Raw genomic sequence first — 23,709 nt, 5'->3', positions numbered from 1 at the left:
AAAGACCCAATAAAGAAAAAGGATTGGATGACCGATAAAATACTAGACCTTATTCAACAAAGAAGAAATTGGAAAAACAAAGACGAGATTCGGTATAGAGAGATATATCGACAAATAAGATACGAGGTTAAGCGAGCAAAAGAGGACTGGATGGAACAAAGATGTCGTGAAATGGAAGAACTACAAAGAAAACATGACGAGTTTAATATACATAAAAAGCTTAAAGAAATTACCTACAATCAGAGAAAAAGAACTCCTCACTTTATGAGAAACTCCAAAGGTAAAATAATTCTCGACTTGGATGAAAAAAAGGAAGAATGGACTAACTATATAAAAGAGCTCTTCCTGGATACGAGGCCACCACTTAACACCACAAAGTATACGAATACTGGTCCTAGTATTTTAAAAGCGAAAGTAGAGAAAGCCATCAAACAGAGCAAAAATGGGAAATCTCCAGGCCCTGACCAAATACCATCAGACTGGCTCAAACTTCTGGATGACGACAATGTCTCACAACTAACAAACATTTATAACTATATATACGAGACTGGCATGATGTCACAGATATGGTTAGAGTCTACATTTATTCCACTCCCAAAAAAGCCTAATACATCATCATGTAAAGACTTTAGACTAATTAGTCTCATGAGCCACTCTCTCAAGCTACTTCTTAAGATAATTCTTAATAGAATCAAGCAGAAATGTGAAGAGACAATGGGAAACAAACAATTCGGTTTCAGAGAAGGATTGGGAACAAGGGAAGCTTTATTCTCAATGTTAACATTACTTCAAAGATCATGGGAAGTACAGAAACCAATTTAGGTCTGCTTTATAGATTTTGAGAAGGCGTTTGATAGAGTTCAACATGATAGGTTGTTTGAATATCTAGAAATGATTGGAATAGACGATAAAGATCTGAGACTTTTACAACATCTATATTGGAATCAAGAAGCTTCTATTCTGGTAGACGGCAAAGAAACAGACAAAATTTGCATTCAAAGAGGTGTCAGAGAGGGTTGTGTGTTATCCCCAACTTTGTTTAACGTATACTCAGAAATAATTTTTAATGAAGCCTTGGAAGGACAATGTGGAGTTCGAATCGGGGGAGAAACTATTAACAACATCAGATATGCAGACGACACCGCGATCATGGCTGAAAATATCGAAGATCTTCAATTCCTTATCGATCGAGTCACTAGAGAATGCTCCAATAACGGACTTAACATAAATGCAACAAAGACAAAGTTACTTGTGGTTAGTAAACAAGACGTCGGCCCTATGCAACTAATTGTCAATGATGAATCAATAACAAAAGTTAACCATTTTAAATACCTAGGATGTTGGATAAACGAGACACTAAATCCGGATGAAGAAATTAAAACTCGTATAGAAATTGCAAGAGGAGCATTTATGAAACTTAGATCTATTCTGAGCAACTCTCAGCTGAACTTACAGCTAAGAATCAAGTTCCTAAAATGTTATGTGTATCCTGTATTACTATATGGATGTGAAACCTGGATCATGAAGGTTAACATGATGAACAAATTAGAAGCCTTTGAGATGTGGTCGTATCGTAGAATGCTCAGAATATCTTGGGTTCAACGCATTTCAAACAGAGAAGTCTTAAACAGAGTAGGTCAAGGCGAAGGTGACTTAATGAAGATGATAAAAAAGAGAAAACTTGAATATTTGGGGCATATAATGAGAGGTAGCAGATAGAGGATGCTGCAGTTAATACTCAATGGAAAGATCGACGGAAAAAGAGGAATTGGTCGAAAGAAATATTCATGGCTCCGAAACCTTCGTCAATGGACTGGCTTATCAGCAGATCAATTGTTACATGCCGCACAAGATCGAGAACGATATCGGCAAATTGTTATGGAAGCTACCTACGCCTAAAAATTTGGGCACGGTACTTAAAGAAGAAGAAGATGATCATATACCAAGATCATATACCCTCTCCGGCAGGAGAGGTACACTTGAAAACCATTGGTTTGGAAAAAATAGAAAAAGGAAGAACCCTAAGACCGGCCACATGGAACGTGAAGAGTTTGTATCAACCAGGTAAGCCCGATAACCTAACAGCTGAAATAGATCGCCTTAAGATAAATATATTTGGTATCAGCGACGTTCAATGGCCCGATTCAGGAAAACTAACCACAAACAACGGCATAATGTATTATGTTGGTAACAATGATCCAAGATATCGATATGGAGTTGCCATACTTGTAGACAAAGAGACAAATAAATCTGTCGTTGGTTTTACCCCCTACTCAAAAAAATTGATGATGATTCAGTTACAAACATTCTCTAAAAAGATAAACGTTGTTCAAATATATGTACCTACTGCCGACAAAGATGAGGCCGAGATAGAAATGTTCTACATGCAATTGAACGAAATCATAAGATCCACAAAAAAAATGACATATTGTTTCTGATGGAAGATTTCAACGCCAAGATTGGAAAAGGAAAATTGGATGGATATGTGGGAGAATTTGACTTGGGAGAAAGAAATGAAAGGGGGGACAGACTTATCGAATTCTGCCAAAGCGAGGAGCTGGTAGTAATGAATACCTTATTTAAATTACCTAAAAGAAGACTTTATACCTGGATATCACCGGCGGATTCGGAAGATCACATTGTAAGAAACCACATAGATTACATTTTAATCAAATCCAGATATAAAAACACTATAAAGTCTGTGGGAACATACCCCGCAGCTGACATAAATTCAGATCATAATCCATTAGTAGGCGTAATGAAGATAAAACTGAAAAAGATCCAAAAACAAACAAATATACCACGATTTGATGTCTCAATTATAAAAGAAGAACCTATACGCCAGAGGCTAAAAACAGAAATAAATGATAACTTAAGAAAATCAAACAAGACGTGATAAAACAACAGATGTAAATGACAAATGGAACTTGATACAAGAAACGTTAGTAGAGGCAGGAAAGAAGATATTACCCACAAAAATAATAAAAAATCAGAGATGGATGACTTCAAAACTCCTAGAGCTAATAAGGAAAGAAGGAAACATAAAGGCAGGAGTAAGGCAAAATACAAGGAAATCCAGAGATTAATAGGAAAGAAAATAAAAGAGGCCAAATCCACCTGGCTGGCAAATCAATGTAGTGAAATAGAAGAATATTCTAAAAAGTATGATAGCTTTAACATGCACAAGAAAATAAAGGAAATCACAAATATACAGCAAAAAAAGAAAGATGGCCTTCTTAAAGACATAAATGGAAAAATTATTATAGAAGTCAAAGAGAAATTAAAAAAGTGGAAGACATACATAACAGATCTGTTTGAGGATAATAGACAAGAACCGGAAGAAATCGACAGCGAAACGGGACCAGAGATCATAATGGAGGAAATCGAACAAGCAATACGAAACGCAAAAAACGGAAAAACTGTAGGTCCAGACGAAATACCTGCGGAATTACTGAAATGTCTAGACGATGAAACTCTACCGGTACTACTGGATCTGTTTAATGAAGTATATAAAACCGGAAAAATCCTTCAGCAATGGTTGGTGTCCACATTTGTAACAATACCAAAAACAATATACGCCAAAGATTGTTCGGAATATAGGACAATATCACTAATAAGCCATACCCTCAAAATATTTCTAAAGGTGATTCATGGAAGATTATACAGAAAACTAGAATATGATATGGATGATACCCAATTTGGGTTCCGCAAAGGACTTGGAAGAAGAGAGGCATTGTTTGCGTTTAATGTCCTCTCTCAAAGATGCTTAGATATGAACCTGGATATTTATTCCTGTTTCGTCGACTTCGAAAAAGCGTTCGACAGGGTCGGACATGAAAAACTAATAGAATTATTGAAAAACAGAGATATAGACAGACGAGATTTAAGAATTATCATCAATCTGTATTGGAATCAAAAGGCCAATATAAAGATAGAAGAACAAGAATCCGAGAATATTGATATAAAGAGAGGAGTAAGACAGGGCTGTGTTCTGTCGCCGCTACTGTTTAACCTGTACAGTTAAGCCATATTTCAGGAAGCGATAGAGGAGCTAAATGATGGTATCTCTATAAACGGAAGAATAGTAAATAACATAAGATTCGCTGATGACACCGTTATAATAGCAGACACCCTGGAATCGCTACAAGAATTGCTAAATAGAATTAACGATTATTGCATTCGATATGGACTAAAAATAAACAAGAAAAAACTAAATTTATGATTGTCTCAAAAACAGAACATGGAAATGAAAGGTTAATGATAGAGCAAACCCAAATAGAAAAATTTAAGACATACAAATATCTGGGAACCTGCGTTGATGACAAAAATGACCAAAGCAAAGAAATTAAAGTCCGAATTGAAACTGCAAGGTAAGCATTTATAAAAATGAAGACACTGCTTACAAACAAAGACCTTCAGTTGCCTCTCAGATTGAGGGCTCTAAGATGCTACATATTTTCTATATTGCTATATGGAATGGAAGCTTGGACATTGAAGAGACAACACATAAGAATAATAGAAGCGTTCGAAATGTGGTGTTACAGAAGAATATTGAAAATTCAGTGGGTTCAAAGGATTACCAATGTTGAAGTGCTACGACGTTTAAATAAGGAGTTAGAAATTATGAAAAGTATAAAAACTAGAAAACTGGAATATTTCTGTCACATTACCAGAGGAGAAAAATATGAGTTGCTGAGAATTATTATGCAAGGAAGGATCCAAGGAAGAAGAAGCATAGGAAGAAGACGCATCTCCTGGCTGAGGAACCTTAGAGAATGGTTTAACTGTAGTTAAATACAACTATTCAGAGCAGCAGCCAACAAAGTGACCATAGCCATTATGATATCCGACCTCCGATAGGAGAGGGAACTTTAAGAAGAAGGAGACCTATATGACGGACGAATGTATGACGCTCTTAAACACAAAAACAACGAATGAAAGGAAGCAAGAGCAAGAGAATAACTGACTAGAATATGGTGGGAACGAAATGTAACAGAACAAAATAAATATAATTTCTACTACGACTCAGCTGCGACCGCAAACATTGCAATAGGCACCAAATTAGATACATACGAATTATGACGAAACTTTGCCTAAACGTTAAAGAATATATAAGAAAATAGTGCGTGGTTGCATCAACAGATATTAAACTTAAAACGTGCCTTAAGCTCAGTTTACGAGACATACGCGTTGCAACACTGAGTCTTAGATCAATTTGCAGCTTGCCACAATGGATTGCCACGTGGATTGCATCTTAAACTTCATCTCAGTTAAGACGTCCTTAGATCAGAATCGAAAATTATAGTGCAGAGTAAGTGAGACTTAAAACTGCCATATCTATAAGCCGAGCTGGGCTAAGCTTAAGATTTGTTGGTGCAACTAAGCATAAAAGATTAACGTAGAGTTAAGTTATTCTATTTAAAACTGCTATCACGGTTACATCCTTCTAGAAACACTGATAGAAGCGATTTGTAATTAAACTATAGGTAACGAAAGACTAAAAAAGTAATACATAAATATTTCTTACATATGGATTAGAATAATTTTTGTAAAAACTTACGCTTATTAGTTGTTTCATGTCATCAAAAGCATTTTCGTTGGAATCAATACTGCTTCCCTGAAAAAAAAAACAAAATATTGTTTTATTAAGAAAACAAAAAGTAACATAGTCAAAATATACTAAGAATATGTCAATGAATTCTAGACGCCTATGTATATTAGTCTGCTATATTCTTTTTACCTGTGTGCTAATATTATAATAATTTTTAGTATTAATGCTCCTTTCAACGATTGACAAGCAGGGGCGTAACAGAGGCCCCCGCAGCATGAAGCTTGCGGGGGGGGGGGCAATATGTCAGGGGCCCCAACTTGTCGTCTAATTATCTAAAAATGTGTCATTGTTATATTATTTTGCGCATATATACGCAAGGTTTTTTAAGTAATGCAGTATTGAAAATAAAGTTGCCCATCAGAGAGATACAATGTATCGTATGTAATGTATTGTATGTACAATAAATAAAATAAAAGTTGTTCATCTCATACAATAATACTATGTAATAATGTTGCCGTTTATTAATTTTCTTTCTATTTTATTCTATACCAATAAAGATGAAAAATGTAAGTTGTCATAAACAGTGCATGAATACACTAATAGAACTCTAAATGACCGTTTTGGATTGTAATTATCAGCGTCACGACGTATTTGCTTGGCAATTTGGATTTAGATTCTACTTATCCTCCACTTCAAAGTTGGAGTTGTGCCGTTGGTTGCTTTTACTGGGGGATGAAAGTCACCCCTTCTCGGGGGTGAAAAATTTACGTTAAAAATAAGTCCGGAAATGGATAAATTGACTAATTATATTATAAACAACTTTTGTTCTATAGAGCTTCTTTATCTAAGTCAATACTTTTCAAGTGACTTGCGAGTGAAAATGTTTATTTTTCAACAAAAAAAAAACACGTATTCAGGCGGTTTTTCGCAAATTACTCAAGTATTTTTTGGAATTAAATATTATCGAACAAATATTTTTAGCAAAAATGTAGCTTATAAAAAACAAAAAAGAAATGGTGTACCTATTCATGAAGTCTATCGACACAGTAAAAGGAAAGTTGTAGCTCATGAAAAATTGTTCTGATTAGTTCAATTTCAATTCGAATATTTCAACGTGAAATAACCGACAAACGAAGCACTTTTCGGGGAAACATCATTGAAAGTTTTTTTAAAAAAACGAGCTTTATTTTTATTTTTTATAGCATTTTATAGCAAGCTTCTAGCATCAAAACTAAGCGAGTTACGCTCAAAATAAAGTTGGCCTCATTTTTTACTAAACAAAAAAACGTGAAAATCTCCCACTAAGTTGGATCGGTACGAAGTTCTTATTTTTGAAAAAAATTGGTTTTATAGTAAAAAAAGTCTCTGTATTTTAGAAAAATGCCCTTTTCTCAAAATAACTTAAAAAATATTAGCAAGGGCGGATCCAGAGCCCCCTTGAGAATTTAAAATAATATAAATTTATATATTTGCAGTTCAAATGTTTTTAGTTTCAAAAACATATCCCGCTTGCTACGAGAAATTTTTTTTAGCTTTGTGCTGAACGGTAGGGAAGGTTGTGCTGAACGAGGTAAAGTGTGAGGTAAGTAAGTTCATGCCCCCCAACGAAAACTGGTCTTGGATCCGCCCTTGACTATGAAAAATCTCAAAGAGTAAAGAAATGTAGGTTTTGCTTTTATAAATATTTTGATTTTGTTTTGTTTTTCTGTAAGACAAAATGGTTAAGATATGGCTGTTAAAATTACAGATCATATAAAATATAAGTTAAGTAATTTGTAAAGCGGTAATGGTTAGTTTCATTTAGGGTGCTAATTAGGGGGAGATTTTCACAATGTTTTTACAAAGAACGCTTTAACTGTATTTTGAGGGTAACTTGCTTAGTTTTAATGATAGAAATTAAAAAAAAGAAAAAATTACCTAAAACTTTTTTTAAACCCTTTTTGAAAAAGTTTTAATGAGTTTTCCCCGAAAAGTGCTCCATTTGTTGGTTATTTCACGTTGAAATATTCGATTTGGAATTTGATGAATAAGAACAATTTTTCATGAGCTACAAATTTGCAGTTACTTGGTCGATATACTTCATTTTTGTATAAGCTACATTTTTGCTACTTACTTACGAATACTTACTTTTTGACTTATTTGCGAAAAACCGCCTGAAAACGTGGTTTTTTGTTGAACAATGTTAAACATCTTCACTCATAAATAACTCGAAAAGTATTGACTGGACCACTTCGGTGGTGACATTGAAAATTATACAGTATCGCCGTATTTCACGTTCATTTACTGGGCTATATCATATCATCACATATAAGTTTTTGTTACACATGTCGCATTTGGTAATTTTTTAAGGGGGACCCCATTTCCAATTCTAAGGAGGGGCCACCGATGGATTTTGTTATGCCACTGTTGACAGGATACCTACTAGTCCAAAGTTTCAGAAGAAATAAAACTGTTCAAAATAGGGGATATTAAAATCAAGATATCGCAACGACAAACGACCCTACATGACATAGCAAACCGCAAGTTGGGATGTCTGCCAAGAGAAAAATCAAGTAAATCAGAAAATCTAAAAAACGACGGTCATACAACCAAAAAATTAAAGATCACAATAATGTGTCAGAAAGATGAACTCGATTGCATAAAGAGTATATGTCAGGAGAAATGGATAAATGTTACATCATCCCAGATTTACAAAACTAACTTGTTAATATTTTACAATTTTAGGTTAAGAACTGCATCTGATTTGGAGATAAATACTTATTTTATAAATGTATGTAGTAGGTATTTTCCGCAGAAGATATTTAAAAATAAATTTTATCTTTTGTGATAGGTATTTCGTTTATAACGTGCATGAAGCGAAGTTGACCCCATTTTTCTTTATCCTATTCAAAAGGGTTCAGACATATTCACAATAATGCAGAAAGGAAATCCCATCACTCTGAAAAGCTTGGAAATATATTGAATAAAAAAATTGCCAATATACAATAGATCCACATGCAATAAATATTTGTAGTAATATTTACTCATATATTAAGATACAGTGTAGTGAATATACATAATATGTTGTAAAATCTGGTTTTGTAACGAATATACAATGTTCCGATCAGCTCGTAGTTTTTATTAAAATTTAGTTATTTTTAATTAAGAGAAAATTATCAAATTTGGTGTAATAGTTTATTACATAGTGTTCAATCCAATTTTGGTATGAGACTGTAAGTTCGACCTTTTATTATTACCTAACCAACAAAATAGCAAACAACGGCCATAAAAATACCAGTACAAAGGTAATTAATTTGTTTAATTATACTTATGAACCTGTTCAAGTACCACGGCCGTAATCAGGTAACATAGACCTAATATGCAGCAAAATCCAGGGGAAGGAACTTCTGGACTTCGTGATGTTCAACATGTTACTGCTCCATCGAACACATCAAAATTATATTCTGCTGCTGTAAACCAATCTAACAAAATAGTCTCAAGCAAAAACAAGCCATTTTGTTCAATTCACTTCCAAATACTAAAATTGAAGATTATTTAAATGCCATAGCTACTAAAATCGATCCTAATAAAATTCTTGCCATTTCCAGGATTGTAAATGATCGTATTTGCATTTATTTTACTACCGAAGAAACAATCGCAGAATTTCTAGAAACAGATAATGAAACAATAATAATCAATCAGGAACGTATCCAAGCTAGGAAGTTAGTGACACCAAACGAAAGACTGAAAATCTCTAATGTTTGCCCAATAATACCACACAGTATTATAGAAACTGAGCTACAAAATATTGGCATTCATCAAATAACTCCATTGGATTTTCTAAGAAGAGGAACACCTAACTCTTTTCTAAGCATAATATCTTAATTTTCCGTCGTTATACTTACATTGCTCCTAAAAATCTAGAAAAAATTCCTGAGTCTAGTAATTAATCGTGAAGAAATCAATTACCGAATTTATTTTCACTTGAAAAACAATGATGCTATATTTGCAAACAACAAGGTCATCTAGTCTCTCAGTGCTCAAATAATACAAAGACACAAATGTGTATCGAAAATTCACCTTTTACTTCTCAACCAAATATTATCCAATATTGTCACCACAATGTAACAGATACTCAACCAATTATCCATGCTTCACAGTGTCCACTACAATCAACTAATTCACAATCGAAAGGAACAACCAATACTTCTTCATTAGATTCAAATCCCACACAAATACATATCCAGTCAGATAACGTTGAAATTAATAATATCAGTCAAAATCAACTTCCGTCATTGTCCGACACTCAATCGTCCAAACGAACGGCATCAGAAATAACGACTCCTCCGGCAACAGTAGACCAGAACCCATTTAAAGAACTTCTACATAAATCTAAGCAACCAAAAACTGTACCTAGAGCAAGAAAGAATTTAGCAGAAGATCTTATAAATTACACTAGTTCTTTCTTTCAAAATATGTAATACTGATAACAGATACTTAACCCAGTAAGAATTAATTTATTTCTTGGAGAATGCATACGGTTCTGCCGACCCTCTCAGCATTGCAAAAACATATACAGAAGATATCGAGGGACTACTCAATTTTTTAACTGAAATCCATCCAGCACTAACTCCCAAGTATCTTAAAAGTATCTGTACTAGATTAAAAACAAAAGCTAGGAAACAGTAAGTTCACAACCTCCCTACTAACCAGAGCAGCGACCCCTCTACTGATATTTAATAGAACAACAACCTTGACAAATGGCAAATAAATTGTAATAATTCAAACTCTACATTGAACCATCAAACAAAATTTTTATTGTCGTCGAAACTTCCTACCAAGAGAAGAGACCAAAACTTGGTTAGATTATTTAGTAATCTAATTCAGCCTGCGACTTGGACATACGAAGATCACCAATGTTTTTATAAAAGAAGAAACCTCCTCCGTTTTGTTATAAGTGTTATAGTGAATTTAACAATGTGTAAGTGGAAATAATTCATCAAAGACTTTTGATTTTGTACGTTGTAACGTTACAAACGTCACATCTTTGCTATTTTATTTTTCATTTTACTCTATCTTCTTTACTAATTCATTAATAATAATCTTCTTCTATTTGTTTTACCTGTTTTCACCGTTAAAAATTGGTTGGCGCCCTGTTTCTTTAATTATAGGCATATCTCAACATTCTTGTTCTCAGCATAAAAGATTCTTATTCAATCGTTCTGTGGTTCATGACAATGACATTTCACTATCGTCATGACCTCTTGTCAAAATGGTCGAATATTTTTTCTTTCAATTTTAAAATAAAAACAAGAAACAAGATGTGACACAGCAGAAACTAAGAGGATACTGAGAACATCAGAAATGAGAACGCTGAGGTCAATAACTGGGAAAACACTGAGAGACAGAATACCGAACGACAGAATAAGAGATCTCTGTAACATACAAGATATAGTACGGTGGGGAAGACAGAGACGACGAGAGTGGAATCAGCATGTGACGAGAATGGACAGCGACAGCAAGAGAATAGCCCGTATAGCCAGCGATTCGAAGCCAACAGGCAAGAGACCAATAGGAAGGCCCTTTAAAAGCTGGCAGTCAACATCAGAGCTACGAATACAAGCTCAAAATCGGTAAGGAACAGGCCAAGGGGCCTATTATAAGAAGAAGAAGAAGAAGGAGAAGAAGGAGAATTTTAAAATATACTTAAGGAAATTGTTTGGCCTCATAGCCACATTTTAAAACATACGTTCTTATTTGGGGTAAGTGTTTGATCATAAATGTACACATTTTTCTAAGCCTATATCCGTAATCTTTTTTATGTTACTACCTAACCTAACATTTTACTTTTTATTTTCGTACCGCATGGTAAAATTATTTATATTATTTATTATCTCCATATGTATGTAGTGGTCCACAAATACTTAACTACTAATATTAATCATTACTATTGATTTTGTTTAACCTTGCCTTTCTGCAACATTTCTGGATTATTTCTTGAATGGCAAGGATATCTTTAATTTTTTCTTGGTGTCTCATATAGTTGTATGTATTCTAGTTTTCTGGGAAAATCACAAAAAGCATAGAGCAACCCTTCACCTCGTGGGAAGACTCCCTGAAACTGGAGCCCCCAATGTCGCCGGCGATGCATCGATGCAGCGATAGCAACGAGACACCTAGCAATCGACCAACACCTTTAGGCCTGGTGGCCAGAACATCCACGTCGCCAGAGCCAGTGTAGAAACAATAGCAAGACACCAAGAACCCGCTGACAGGTACCAAGTGCCATCGAATAAGTATAATCTCTGATCTGTTAAGTTTCGGCAAGGTCTTGTATATTATCTTTTAATACATTAATTGAGGGGTCTAGATGCAAAACCGGACATTTCCACTTTTTGGTCAAAATTAGATGAATACACCTCTGTAATTTGTGACTAAAAATCAATATATTAACAATTTGATAAAGAGCACAATTGGACAGTCCCCAGTAGTAATTCAGTGTAAAATAATTGGTTCGGATGCAAAAGTGGACTTTTCCTATAATTTGAGATAGGGAACAGTAAAGTTGTAAATTGTTTTTTTTTTTTAGTTTTCTCGGAATGACATAAAGTGGAAATGTCCGGTTTTGAATCTAGACCCCTCAATTATGTCTTTTATGAAACATAAACATGATTTGTTAGGTTATTGTTTTATTTGCCCCATTCTGAATTTTCAGTGTTCATATTTTTGATGAAGACAAGGTGAACTCACAACTTGGGAGATTAGTCAACGTGCCATAGGACTGATTAACCATTTAATATTATCTTTGTAATTTGGTCTTTGTAAATTTAATAATATCTTTGTAAATACAGTTGTTGATTTATTCTTTGAGTATTGTCAACTAAGGCCTGCTATATTGCTGGGGAGTTTCCTACACATTTTTCTTGATTAAGTAGGATGAGAGCTGCTTCTTTGATTTTTCTGATGTTATATTAGAGGTAATCGAAACACCAAATATTTTATATTTTAAAAAATAAATAAGATTTAAAAGATATGACACGCGATAGAGAACACAATTATCAAGACCAGTGCATTTAGCACAAAATAATAGTTATTAAGGTACCAAGGGTATTATAAGGATAATAAAGCTTGAGGTCAATGGTGTATATACCGAGGGCCTTCGGCCCGAGGGATATACGGTGACCGAAAGCGTTTTTATCTGTAATACCCCTGGTACCTTCAACGTTTAATGTCCGACTAAATTATTATTTTTTATGTAAAAAATTTGAATGAATTTTGAAATAATTAGTTTTTAAATAAGTACATTTACCACATTTTACAGCAATAGTCGTAACGTAATTGTGGTAACCATAGTTTTACTTAGGTTTTTATTTGTCAACTTGACAGTATTTAACTAGTTATTTAAATTTAATGCCCAAGGGCGTTATTTTTGAAAATAACACCCTAGGGCATTATATCATACTTAATCATTGACATATTAAGTGTAGACAAGGCAAACTCACCAAAAAAGCGTAACGCGGAAATAGCATGGAAACAGTCGATCGGTGGTCTATCTATCTCTTTTAACCAAGCGATCCAGCGCAGGTGGCAGACAAAGATGGCTAGACCACTCAATCTTATGTCGGCGTTACACCTCGATGCATTGAGTGGCATATGACCAGCCCGGTCTATCCTTAACATGTCTCTGTACTTAATTGACTTCGAAATCATGTCAATATTTGTCAAATAATATACCAGTCTGACATTAAATACAGCACCTAGAAATTTATAACTTTTTGCATTATGCACCGAGAGAAAAAAATTCTTGGCATAAAGAAACTTTATTAATATTTAAGAAAGATCGACTTGGCATATTGCCTAAGAAATATATCTTTGTATGTAAGATATAATTTTCTAAAATATTTCAAATAAATTCTACTATAGCCAAAGAAATATATCTTAAACATGATTGAACTATCACTTTCTGGCAAACTTCAAACCCATTTATCAGAAAGAAATTACACTTGATGTTAATTAATTTTATTAGTCATAAAAATATATTTTCTACACATTAGAAAACTATTCTTTCTGAGCAATAATATTTCTTAGTAAGGAATATTATTATTTTACTATTAATAATTAATTTATTTAATGTTAAGAAATATATTTCGTAGAGATAAACGTATATTTAGAGTTAAGTTAATATTTCTTGAAAATAAAGTGATATTACATACGGCGAAATAAATCATTGTGTTAAGGTAAAATCATTATTTATTAATAAAACAAGATATAAAACATTATTATTAAATACAAATATTTTCTCCACTCTTAAACCACTGGCTTCTACACAACAATAAAAGGATGGAGAGGCAAATCCAACTTCTTCAAATTTTCCTTCTTTTGTTAATAGCACTTTGTATATCAGCAATTCCCTAAAACAAAATCGTTATGTAGAAAGAGTAAACTTACTTTAATAAATTTTTTTATAAAGATATAGATATTTATTTTGACAAATTTAGGAAATACAAAAAAAAAACAAATACACAGCCCCACATAAGAACTATTAATACTAATAATAATCAATCATATTTAGTTCAAACATGGCATTATTTAACCTACACATCTTTGTTTATTTTTTTCTTTTTGTTAATGAAATATTAATTATTTATCTGTATAATATTAAGTCACACAATAAACATTGTTTAGCTAAAACAAGAGGGAAAATACAACTAATGTAAAACATTGAATCAGACATAATAATATGTAATTTTCTTAATTTTTATAATCTAAAAGAGACAGCATACGTAATCATTAAGAAATTTTATTACGGGAAAGTATTATTAGTTTACATCTAAGTAATTTAATACATATTAACTAATTCACGGTTTTCGGCAATAACATTTCTTAACCATAAACATATATTTCTTTTAGACTAACTGATTTCTTTATCTCAAATAAATTAACAGAAAAATCCTCAGCGTTGCATCCGCCATGTTTGATATAGCGTTATATTGTATATTTTTTATAGAAGACGATACATTCAAGAAACCTATTATAGTTGATACACAAGTATACACATTTTTAAAAAGGTACTTACATGTATGAAGTTCTACCATTTCTGGAAGGCCCCGCAGATGGTTAATAACTCCTTTCTTAATATTGTTCTGAAGCTATATATATCATTGTGTCCCAGCTTTAAATTGTGGCATATTTCCCAGTTAGAATAATAAGCTCCTTTATTTCAGAGTCGTCCATCATTAAACCTAAAAAGCATATAAAGATACTATTATGTTTCTTTTTTAACCATTCGGATACGCAACAATATTATTATTACATCTTAAATTACTCAATTTACTTTTATTTAAGACCTATATATGCACGTACCTTCAAAATATCCGTTAATTTTTAAAATACACCAATAAATCCAACATCCATCTATATGAACATGAACATATCACGCCATCTTGACAAACACTGACGACTAAATCATAAATAGTTAATCTGCGCAATTCTTTTGTGGAAGAAAATCTCTTTGCAGGTAACATTTCGGCATTAATGACAAAGTTTTTATTTTATAACCACAGTTACTACAGAGGGTATTTCTGAAGAATTATTTCTTGTGGTTTAAAATATTTATTTGATTGCAAGAAAATTTCTTGTTCACAAATATAAATATGGATTAACTTAACATTATATTTCTTATACTGCAAAATATTTGTAGTTTTCAATTTAAGAAATAAAAACTTTAGGATAAGAAAATTAAATGTAACCATTAATGCATTTCTTAGTATTGAAGAAATTATCTGTAAGAAATTATTGAGTTGTGTTTAAAAAACTCGTTTCTTCATATGTGAACCGGTATGTTTAAGTTAATAGGATATGTTAACTTTTAAGAAATATTGCTCAAAGAAATCGGTGTTTTAGGAGAAAAGAAATTGTTCTCTCGGTGTGTTCAGGATGATGTCAAGAAAAAAGTATACTATGGAAAACTGGGTGGAAATGAATAGTTGTATTTTAAAGTGCGTAAAATGCATCAAAGAGTGCATAAACAGGCCAAAATAGGTGTATTAAGGACTAGATTTTGTCACTCGGTGGTTTTTGGGGTCGCTGAAGATTAATACGCCATCAGAACCGACCATCACAGCACCTCGTGCCCAGGTTCACTGCTGAGATACGTCATCTGGAGTTTCGAGGGTTTTCGGTACCACATTAATGCAAACAGATTACTTAATGTTGTTCTGAAGCTATTTCCTTGTGGCATTTTTATAATCAACTATTTTCAATGGGAAATGGGCCACAATTTTACCAAAAAAATGATTTTATTAACGTTTCGACTCCTAAGTCGGGTGTCGTTTAACAGATTACTTGGGGATTTTTGGCGTTACTGAACAAAAATACGCCATCAGTACCGACCCCAGGTTTACCTGATGCCCTCCAAACTCCAGAAGATAGCTTGCCTTAGCAGTGACTTAGGCAACAGGGGGTCCGGGTGCCAGTGTTAATGGCTTATTCGTATTCAGCGACCCTAAAAAACGTCTAGTAATCTATTTGCATTCATTCAGTGCCGAAAATTTCGAAACTTCAAAAGATGACGTCCTTAGCAGTAATCGTGGGCACCAGCAGCACCGGGAGTCGGCTCTGGTGGCGTATTGGTATTCCAGTAATCCCAAAACACCCCTGTAATCTGTTTGCATCAATTTATTGCCGAAAACACCTCGAAGCTTCAGAAGATGACGTGCCTTAGCAGTGACACTGGGTACCAGGTTCTCCGAAGTAGGTTCTGATGGCGTATTCGTGTTCAGCGAGTCCAAAACCTCCAAGTAATCTGCTTTTATCAATTTAGTACCGATATCCCTCGAACCGTGACGTGTCTTAGCAGTGACCCTGGGCTCCAGGTGCTCCGGAGGATCGATGGTGATGGCGTGATCGTATTCAGCGACCATAAAAACCCCTGAGTAACAAAATTTGGCCCTTAATATGCTAATTTTGACATGTTTACGAACTTTTGGATGTACTTTATGTACCTTAAAATGGAAGTATGTATTTTAACCTATTTTTCTATAGTCGACATCTTTCCTGACATTATCTTGAACACAACGCTAAAAGTTGTAAGTCTCTAAATGCCCTGGTCTAACGATTTTAAAGCAAAAACAACAAAACTTGTTTTAGATTTTTGAGTAACCAAGAAGATAAAGAGCGGAAATCGACTAAGTAGAAGTAGTCCAGTCGGGTTAGACGAATAACAGGCCTAACCTTGCATTAGGAGCTGCCCCAAATTTTATTTTTTTAATCTTTAGGGGGGTCAATAGTAGTGTAAATTTAAAATCTCGACTGAATTCCTCTATTGCGTTAGCCGCCATCTTGATTTTAAACGAGAACTGTTTTTGCTCAATATCCGTCATTTTCAACTTTTAGACAAAAAGTATAACAACCAAAATTGTTGAAAATGTAATTTTCTATCATTTCCATTTTTACAATTTTTTCGTGCCATCGATATTTTCCGAGTTATAGCGGAAAATAGTGACAGTTATATATAAATAGAGCATAATTATCGAATTATCTCGTTTATTGTTAGTTTTACGACAAAAATGTTTCTATATAAAAATAGAGAGAATTGAATTCTACACAATTTTAGTTTCTTTCATTTTTTTGCTGAAGTTAATATTTAAATTAGTATGTATGCGATAATGGCGCGAGCGTAAAACCTGATTGATTTTGTAGCATTGTTTTTGTTCAATATCTACGCCATTTACAACTTAAATTGTTCCAAATATGATTTCCTACAATTTCTTTTTAACAACTTTTTCATGCGGTTGATATTTTCCGAGTTAAGTGGGAAAATAGTAAAAAGTGGTGGGGAGAGCATAATTACTGGATTGAATCTTTTTTCCGAGCTGCCCCAAATTTTATAATTCTATCCTTTAGGGGAGATCAGTAGTAGTGTAAATTTAAAATCTCGACTGAATTCCGCGGTTGCATTAGCCGCCATATTGATTTTAAATGAGAACCGTTGTTGCTTAATATCTCCGCCATTTTCAACTTTTCGACAAAAACGGTAGGAACTAAAATTGTTGGAACGCAATTTCCTACAATTTCTCTTCCACAATTTTTTTATGCGATCAATATTCTCCGAGTTAAGGAGGAAAATAGTGGAAGCGGAGGGGAAGCATAATTATTGAATTGTCTCATTTATTATTAACTTTACGACATAATTGTACATAAACAAAAATAAAGAGAATTATATTTTATACAATTTTCGAAACTTCCAATGAAACTCCAACCAAAATAAGTAAATAAAAGACATAAATAATAACTTATATGCATTAAGTTCACTTAATTTTATTAACTAGCGGGTTTTATTGGTTGAATTTTTCTGTCGATAATTAAGTTTCATGCCAGCTAACATATTTTAATATTTCAACAATTTTTTTTAAATTTTGGACCCCGTTGGGGGGAATTTTCCCATCCTCCCCATTAGATCCGCCACTAGTTCTCTCGAAAAATTGTAGCAAATCGTAATTGCAACAATTTCAGTCCTTACACTTTTTGTCGAAAAGTTGAAAATGGGGAAGATATTAAACAAAAACAATTGCTTTAACATCAAACGGGTCTTACGCTCTCGCTTTTACCGCATACGTACTACCTTAAATATTGATTTTATCAAAAAAATGAAAGAGATCAAAATTGCACAAAATTTAATTCTCTTCATTTTTATTTAGGTTAAAATTTGTTGCAAATGTAATAATAAACGAGATAATTCAATGAATAAATAATTATTATGCTTTAACTGTCACTGTTTTTTCCCCATAACTCGGAAAATATGGACCGCACGAAAAAAATTATAATTAACGAAATTATGTAAAATCGCATTTTCAATAATTTCAGTTTTTATATTTTTTGTCGAAAAGTTGAAAATGGCGGAGATATTGAGCAAAAACGGTTCTCGTTTAAAATCAAGATGGCGGCTAACGCAACGGTCAAATTCAGTCGAGATTCTAAATTTATACTACTATTGACCCCCCCTAAAGATTAGAAAAATAAAATTTGGGGCAGCTCCTAATGCAAGGTCAAATGGTATCCCGACTGGGATAAAGGGTAAAAATACAAAATGAAATATAAAGACTAATACACATTATGATTCCTTCCTATTCTACATATTTTTTGCCATACATAAGTCACTATTAACGAGTTTTAGGTGTAGTGGTAAATTAAATAGATTAATGTTATTTATAGTGTTATCAGTGATAATTAATATTATACTAACAGTTTATAACGACTTATCGATCTAATAGTTAAATAATGAATCTCTTAAGCTACTTATCAAAATAAAGTTTATTATTCAAATATTAATAAACAAATATAGTCTGGGCTGATTATCGGAGAATAGGCCATTTTTAGGAAAAGTTATTTACCAGCAATTTTATTGCTGGAATCGAATTATAATATCCTGTATATTAATAATATAGGTATGCAAAGTCCTCAGATAGTGTGCTACTTTTTTTATAAACAAAATGGCGCCCGAAAATCGTGTTTTTTTCAATTATTGCTCTATAACTCCGAAGATTTTAACTTTACAACAAAAATACTCAAATAAAAATTCACCGTGATTAAATTCTGCATAGAAAAGTGTTTTTCCCGATCTGCTCCGACGAAAATTTTCCTCGGAAAATGCGGGTTTTCCCAACAAAATCTTTAATTTTCAAATAAAGTTTTAGATAAGTAATTATCTACCAATAATTAAATAATTTGGTGACTTAAAACCTTTCTTGGTTTAGATTATAGTTCCAGAAGCTGGTGAAAATTAAACGAATATTTTAGCAACAATTCAATTGTTAATTAATAAGTTATGGTCGCAATAATAACTAAAATAATTATGATACACTGATCAAACTTTGAAACCATATAAAGATGAGATGCCTATTTAACATTTTGTCGACAAAATATAATTTTTTTATTTTGTTGCATAATCTTTAAATGTTTAAAAAAAATAGTTATAAACAAATTAACGTTTCTCAGAAAGTTTTTATTATATTTAAATTTTAAAAAATATCTAAAATTCGCATTTCAAATATCTTGAAAATGAATGCTTTAAAACTTTTTTGCAACTATTTGCAAAAAAGTTATGAAACAGCAAAGTAAACATACGATTATTACGGTGTTTATAATTTTTTTAAATTCTTTCAAAGCGTAGAAGTGAGTTTAAAGTACAAGCTAATTACTTACAAAAAAATATCGATTGTCAGATTAATGGTTATATTTTAATTAAAGATTATAAATATATTTTTTTGTAATTTACACGCGCGAAAGTAGAATAATACAGTACTGTAGCTAAAATTTTCACTCGGAGCGACGGTCGACCGCGCGACGTACACTTTTAATAAATAATGTATGCGGCGTGTCAGTCGCTTCGAGTGAACATTTTAGCTCCGACTCTGTATCAGGCCTACTTTTGCGCTAAAAATTACAAAAAAAAAGTATTTTTAATCTTTGATTAAAACATAACCATTGCACTAATTTTTGACATTTTTTTGTGAGTAATTAGATTGTACCATAGACTCACTTTTAAGCTTTGAAACAATTAAAACAAATTATAAACAACGGAGAATTCGTATATTTATTTTGCTGTTTCATAACTTTTTTGCAAATGGTTGGAAAATTTTTTTAAAGCATTCATTTTCAATACCTATGAAATGCGCATTTTAAGTATTTTTTAAAATTAGAATATAATAAACAATTTCTGAGAAATGTTAATTTGTTTATAACAATTTGTTTTAAACATTTAAAGATTATGCAAAAAAATGAAAAAAATATATTTTGTCGACAAAATATTAAATAGGCATCACACCTTTATAATCTTTCTAAGTTTGATCAATGTCTCATGATTATTTTGGTTTTTATTGCGACTGTAAATTGTTAATTAACAATTGAATTGTTGCTAAAATATTCGTTTCATTTTCACCGGCTTCTGAATTTATAATCTATACCAAGAAAGCTTTTATTTCATCAAGCTATATAATTATTGATAAATAATTACTGGCCCAAAAAATTTATTTGAAAATTAGAGTAATATAGAGTAATATAGTGAATCCAGGGCCCAGTCTCTGTTTAAAAATTGTGTTTTAAGATCTTTAGTTGATAACAATTGCTGATTGAATGTTAATATCTTCTTCTTCTTCTTCCTCTTTCTAAACAATTCTGCTTGTTCATTGGCGGATTGATACCTCTATGGAAGGTTGTCACTTTATCTTTTGCGCGGTCGGCCGATACTTCTTCTACCGATTGGTGATTTATCTCGTGCTATTTTGACCACACATGTCTCCCCCATGCTTGTTAAGTGGTTGTTCCATTCTTTTTTTCTATTTAGTGTCGATTCGTTTATATACTGTACGTTAAATCGTCTTCTAATATCTTCGCTCCTCTTTCGATCTCTCAGTGTATTTCCTGTAATTCTTCTCAGTACTCTCATATCTGCCGTTTCCAATAGTCTTTATGTTGTGGCTGTATCGGGTCTTGTTTCTGATGGATATGACATTATTGGTCTTACACTGGCTTTATAAATTCTTGACTTCATCTCAGTATTAATATGTTAGTTTCGCCATATAGTGTTATTAAGGCATCCTGCCAATCTATTTGCTTTTTGTACTTGATTTCTCACTTCTTTGTCTAGGTCTCCGTAACTTGGCAATGTAATTCCAAGGTATTTTACTTCCATTACTTGTTCAATACTGATACCATCAATTTCTATTTTGCATCTGATTGGTTCTTTACTGATTACTATTGTTTTGGTTTTCTGAAATGAAATTGTCATATTGAATTCTTTTGCTCTTATGTATGTTAAATCTGTGGACTAATCTTTGCAGACAATCTTCATCTTGGGCTATCAATATTGCGTCGTCTGCGTAGCAGAGTATTTTTACTTCTTTTTTCCCATTCTATATCCTCTTCCTTTGTTGACGTTTTTGATGATTTCATCCATGATTAAAATAAATGCATAGGACTCAATGAGTCTCCCTGTCTTATTCCGCTCCCTATATCTATAGGTTCTGTAAGTTGTCCATCTATTCTGACTTCCATTTTGTTGTTTTGGTAGAAATTCTCAATAGTTTTTATGATATCTAGAGGGAATTCTCTATTATACAGAAGATGGATTACATCTTTGAGTCCTACTCTGTTAAATGCTTTCTTTAAGTCAATCAGACATAGAAATGCTGGTCTATTATACTCTACTGATTTCTCAGTAATTTGCTTTATGACGAATATTCCATCTGTACACGATATTCTAGTACGAAAACCCTGTTTTTCATCTGCTAAACTTATCCTCTGATTCATTAAGTCTTGTAAGATTTTAGTTGTAAGTTTTAGGGTAGTATTTAACAAGTTGTTAATTAATGTTAATATGGTTGAATTAAAATACAGTCAACTCCCGTTTATCCGTGGGGTTGAGTGTCCCGGTTGTTGCGGATAATGAAAATCACGGATAAGTCATAACTTGAAATCAAATATTAAATCCAAAAAATAAAAAGGTAGTTACCTAAAACTTTTATTTACAATTTTCAATGTATACGTACATTTTTACATATTTTAATATTAGTAACTTATTTCTGCTTCTTTAATTGGAAAATGTTTTTTTTTTTATTCTACGTTGCACTTTATGCAACATCAATTTTTCAGCAAGTAGCGCGTCGTCCTGGTTCTGTAGGTATTCAAGAAGTTCATTAATGTGACACAAGGCTGCTTTGTGTCACTTGCCCATTAGGCACAAGCTACACTTCTTTATCACTTCCCTCGTTTTCTCCTCAGCATTTTCTTAGGATGTCTTCATCCGTTATATGCTCAAATAGGTAGGTAACGTCGTAGTCTCACCACTCTTGTAGGTTTCCTTCGTCCATATTTTCTCCCCCAGGAACTGAGTTCATTAAACTTGTAAGGACATGCAGTCTATTTTCATCTTCTTTAACTGCTAGTTCGACATAATTTTCGATATTTGGTAACAGTTTTCTCCATGACTTCACAAATAGAGACTACCGCACAGATGCGATTTCGTAAATAGAATCGAGAATACTGAATAACTTCCAAAACTCTCTTAAGTCATATTCTTTAATATTATAAAAAGCTTCTACAGAGTCGCGGATGATCCGCTCACGGATAAACTGCTCGCGGATAAACAGGAGTTGGCCGTATTATATTCCAATAAGCATCGCTCTAGATGAAAACAAAACTAACTTAAGTATTAATACACACAAATCTATAAGAAATATTATACACTTCAGTTACTTTTATTGTAATCGGATTTACAGTTATTGGAATAGAATATTATTATTCAACCATGTTAAAATTTACACCTAATCTCCCACACAAATAAAGCCCTTCTTACTATATTTAAACAAATAATAAACTCATATCCTAACTTCTACCACATATCCCCCACACGAAAACAGATTTTCAGTACCTGACGTACACTGAAAATACCATGGACGGCTATGCTGATAAATGAGACAGTCCTTAAGAGCGCAAATGCTCATCGCGAGCTGCTTGATAACATAAAATATAGAAATATGGCCTATTTTGGACACGTAGTAAGGGGAGACTGATATAATATCCTTCATGTTATTATGATGGGTAACATTGAAGAACGCAGAGGAATTGGTAGAAAGCAGGTCACTTGGTTGAAGAATATCAGGGAGTTGACAGGAAAAAAGAAAGCAAAACAACTATTTAGAATAGCTCGAGACCGAGACAGTTTCACCATGTTAATCGCCAACGTCAAAGGGACTTGATAGGGCACGTTAAGAAGAAAACAAAATGCACGTGTTTTCAATGGACGTAAGGAGTAATAGAAGTCGGAGTTTGTAAAATCAGTAATGTTTGCTACGCACAGAATACTAACATCACCAAAAGATGAAATTAAACACATTATGAAGAAGATTGCACCACTAGCTTTACCACAATCATCAACCAAAAATATATTTAGCTTGACAAAGCCATCAATACACAACAAAACTACGGTTGACAAATCAAAATTGAGATGATAAAAACAATGAAAAATACAGAACAATACCTAACCTAGAAGTCTATAACACTACTTAGACAAACTTTATAACAGAATAATTTAATAAAAATTTACGTGAATAATCTGAAATAACTGATAATCAGTTCGGTTTTATGCAAGGAAAATCAACTACAGTAGAACCCCGCAAATC

The 23,709-nt window shown here is 32.9% G+C and overlaps 1 protein-coding gene across 1 annotated transcript in view; it reads right to left on the bottom strand.

Moving 5' to 3' along the window:
- The window catches only part of LOC126888846 (putative sodium-coupled neutral amino acid transporter 11), a 128,282-nt gene that overhangs the window by 71,505 nt on the left and 33,068 nt on the right, over positions 1-23,709 (bottom strand). The window contains exon 2 of the mRNA XM_050657272.1: positions 5,561-5,617. Within this exon, the coding sequence (XP_050513229.1) occupies positions 5,561-5,617 (57 nt within the window). The remainder of the gene's footprint in view (positions 1-5,560; positions 5,618-23,709) is intronic.

This window comes from Diabrotica virgifera, chromosome 7, assembly GCF_917563875.1.
Source record: "Diabrotica virgifera virgifera chromosome 7, PGI_DIABVI_V3a".
In the NCBI taxonomy this organism is placed as follows: domain Eukaryota; kingdom Metazoa; phylum Arthropoda; class Insecta; order Coleoptera; family Chrysomelidae; genus Diabrotica; species Diabrotica virgifera.
This window is presented reverse-complemented; position numbering and strand designations above follow the sequence as displayed.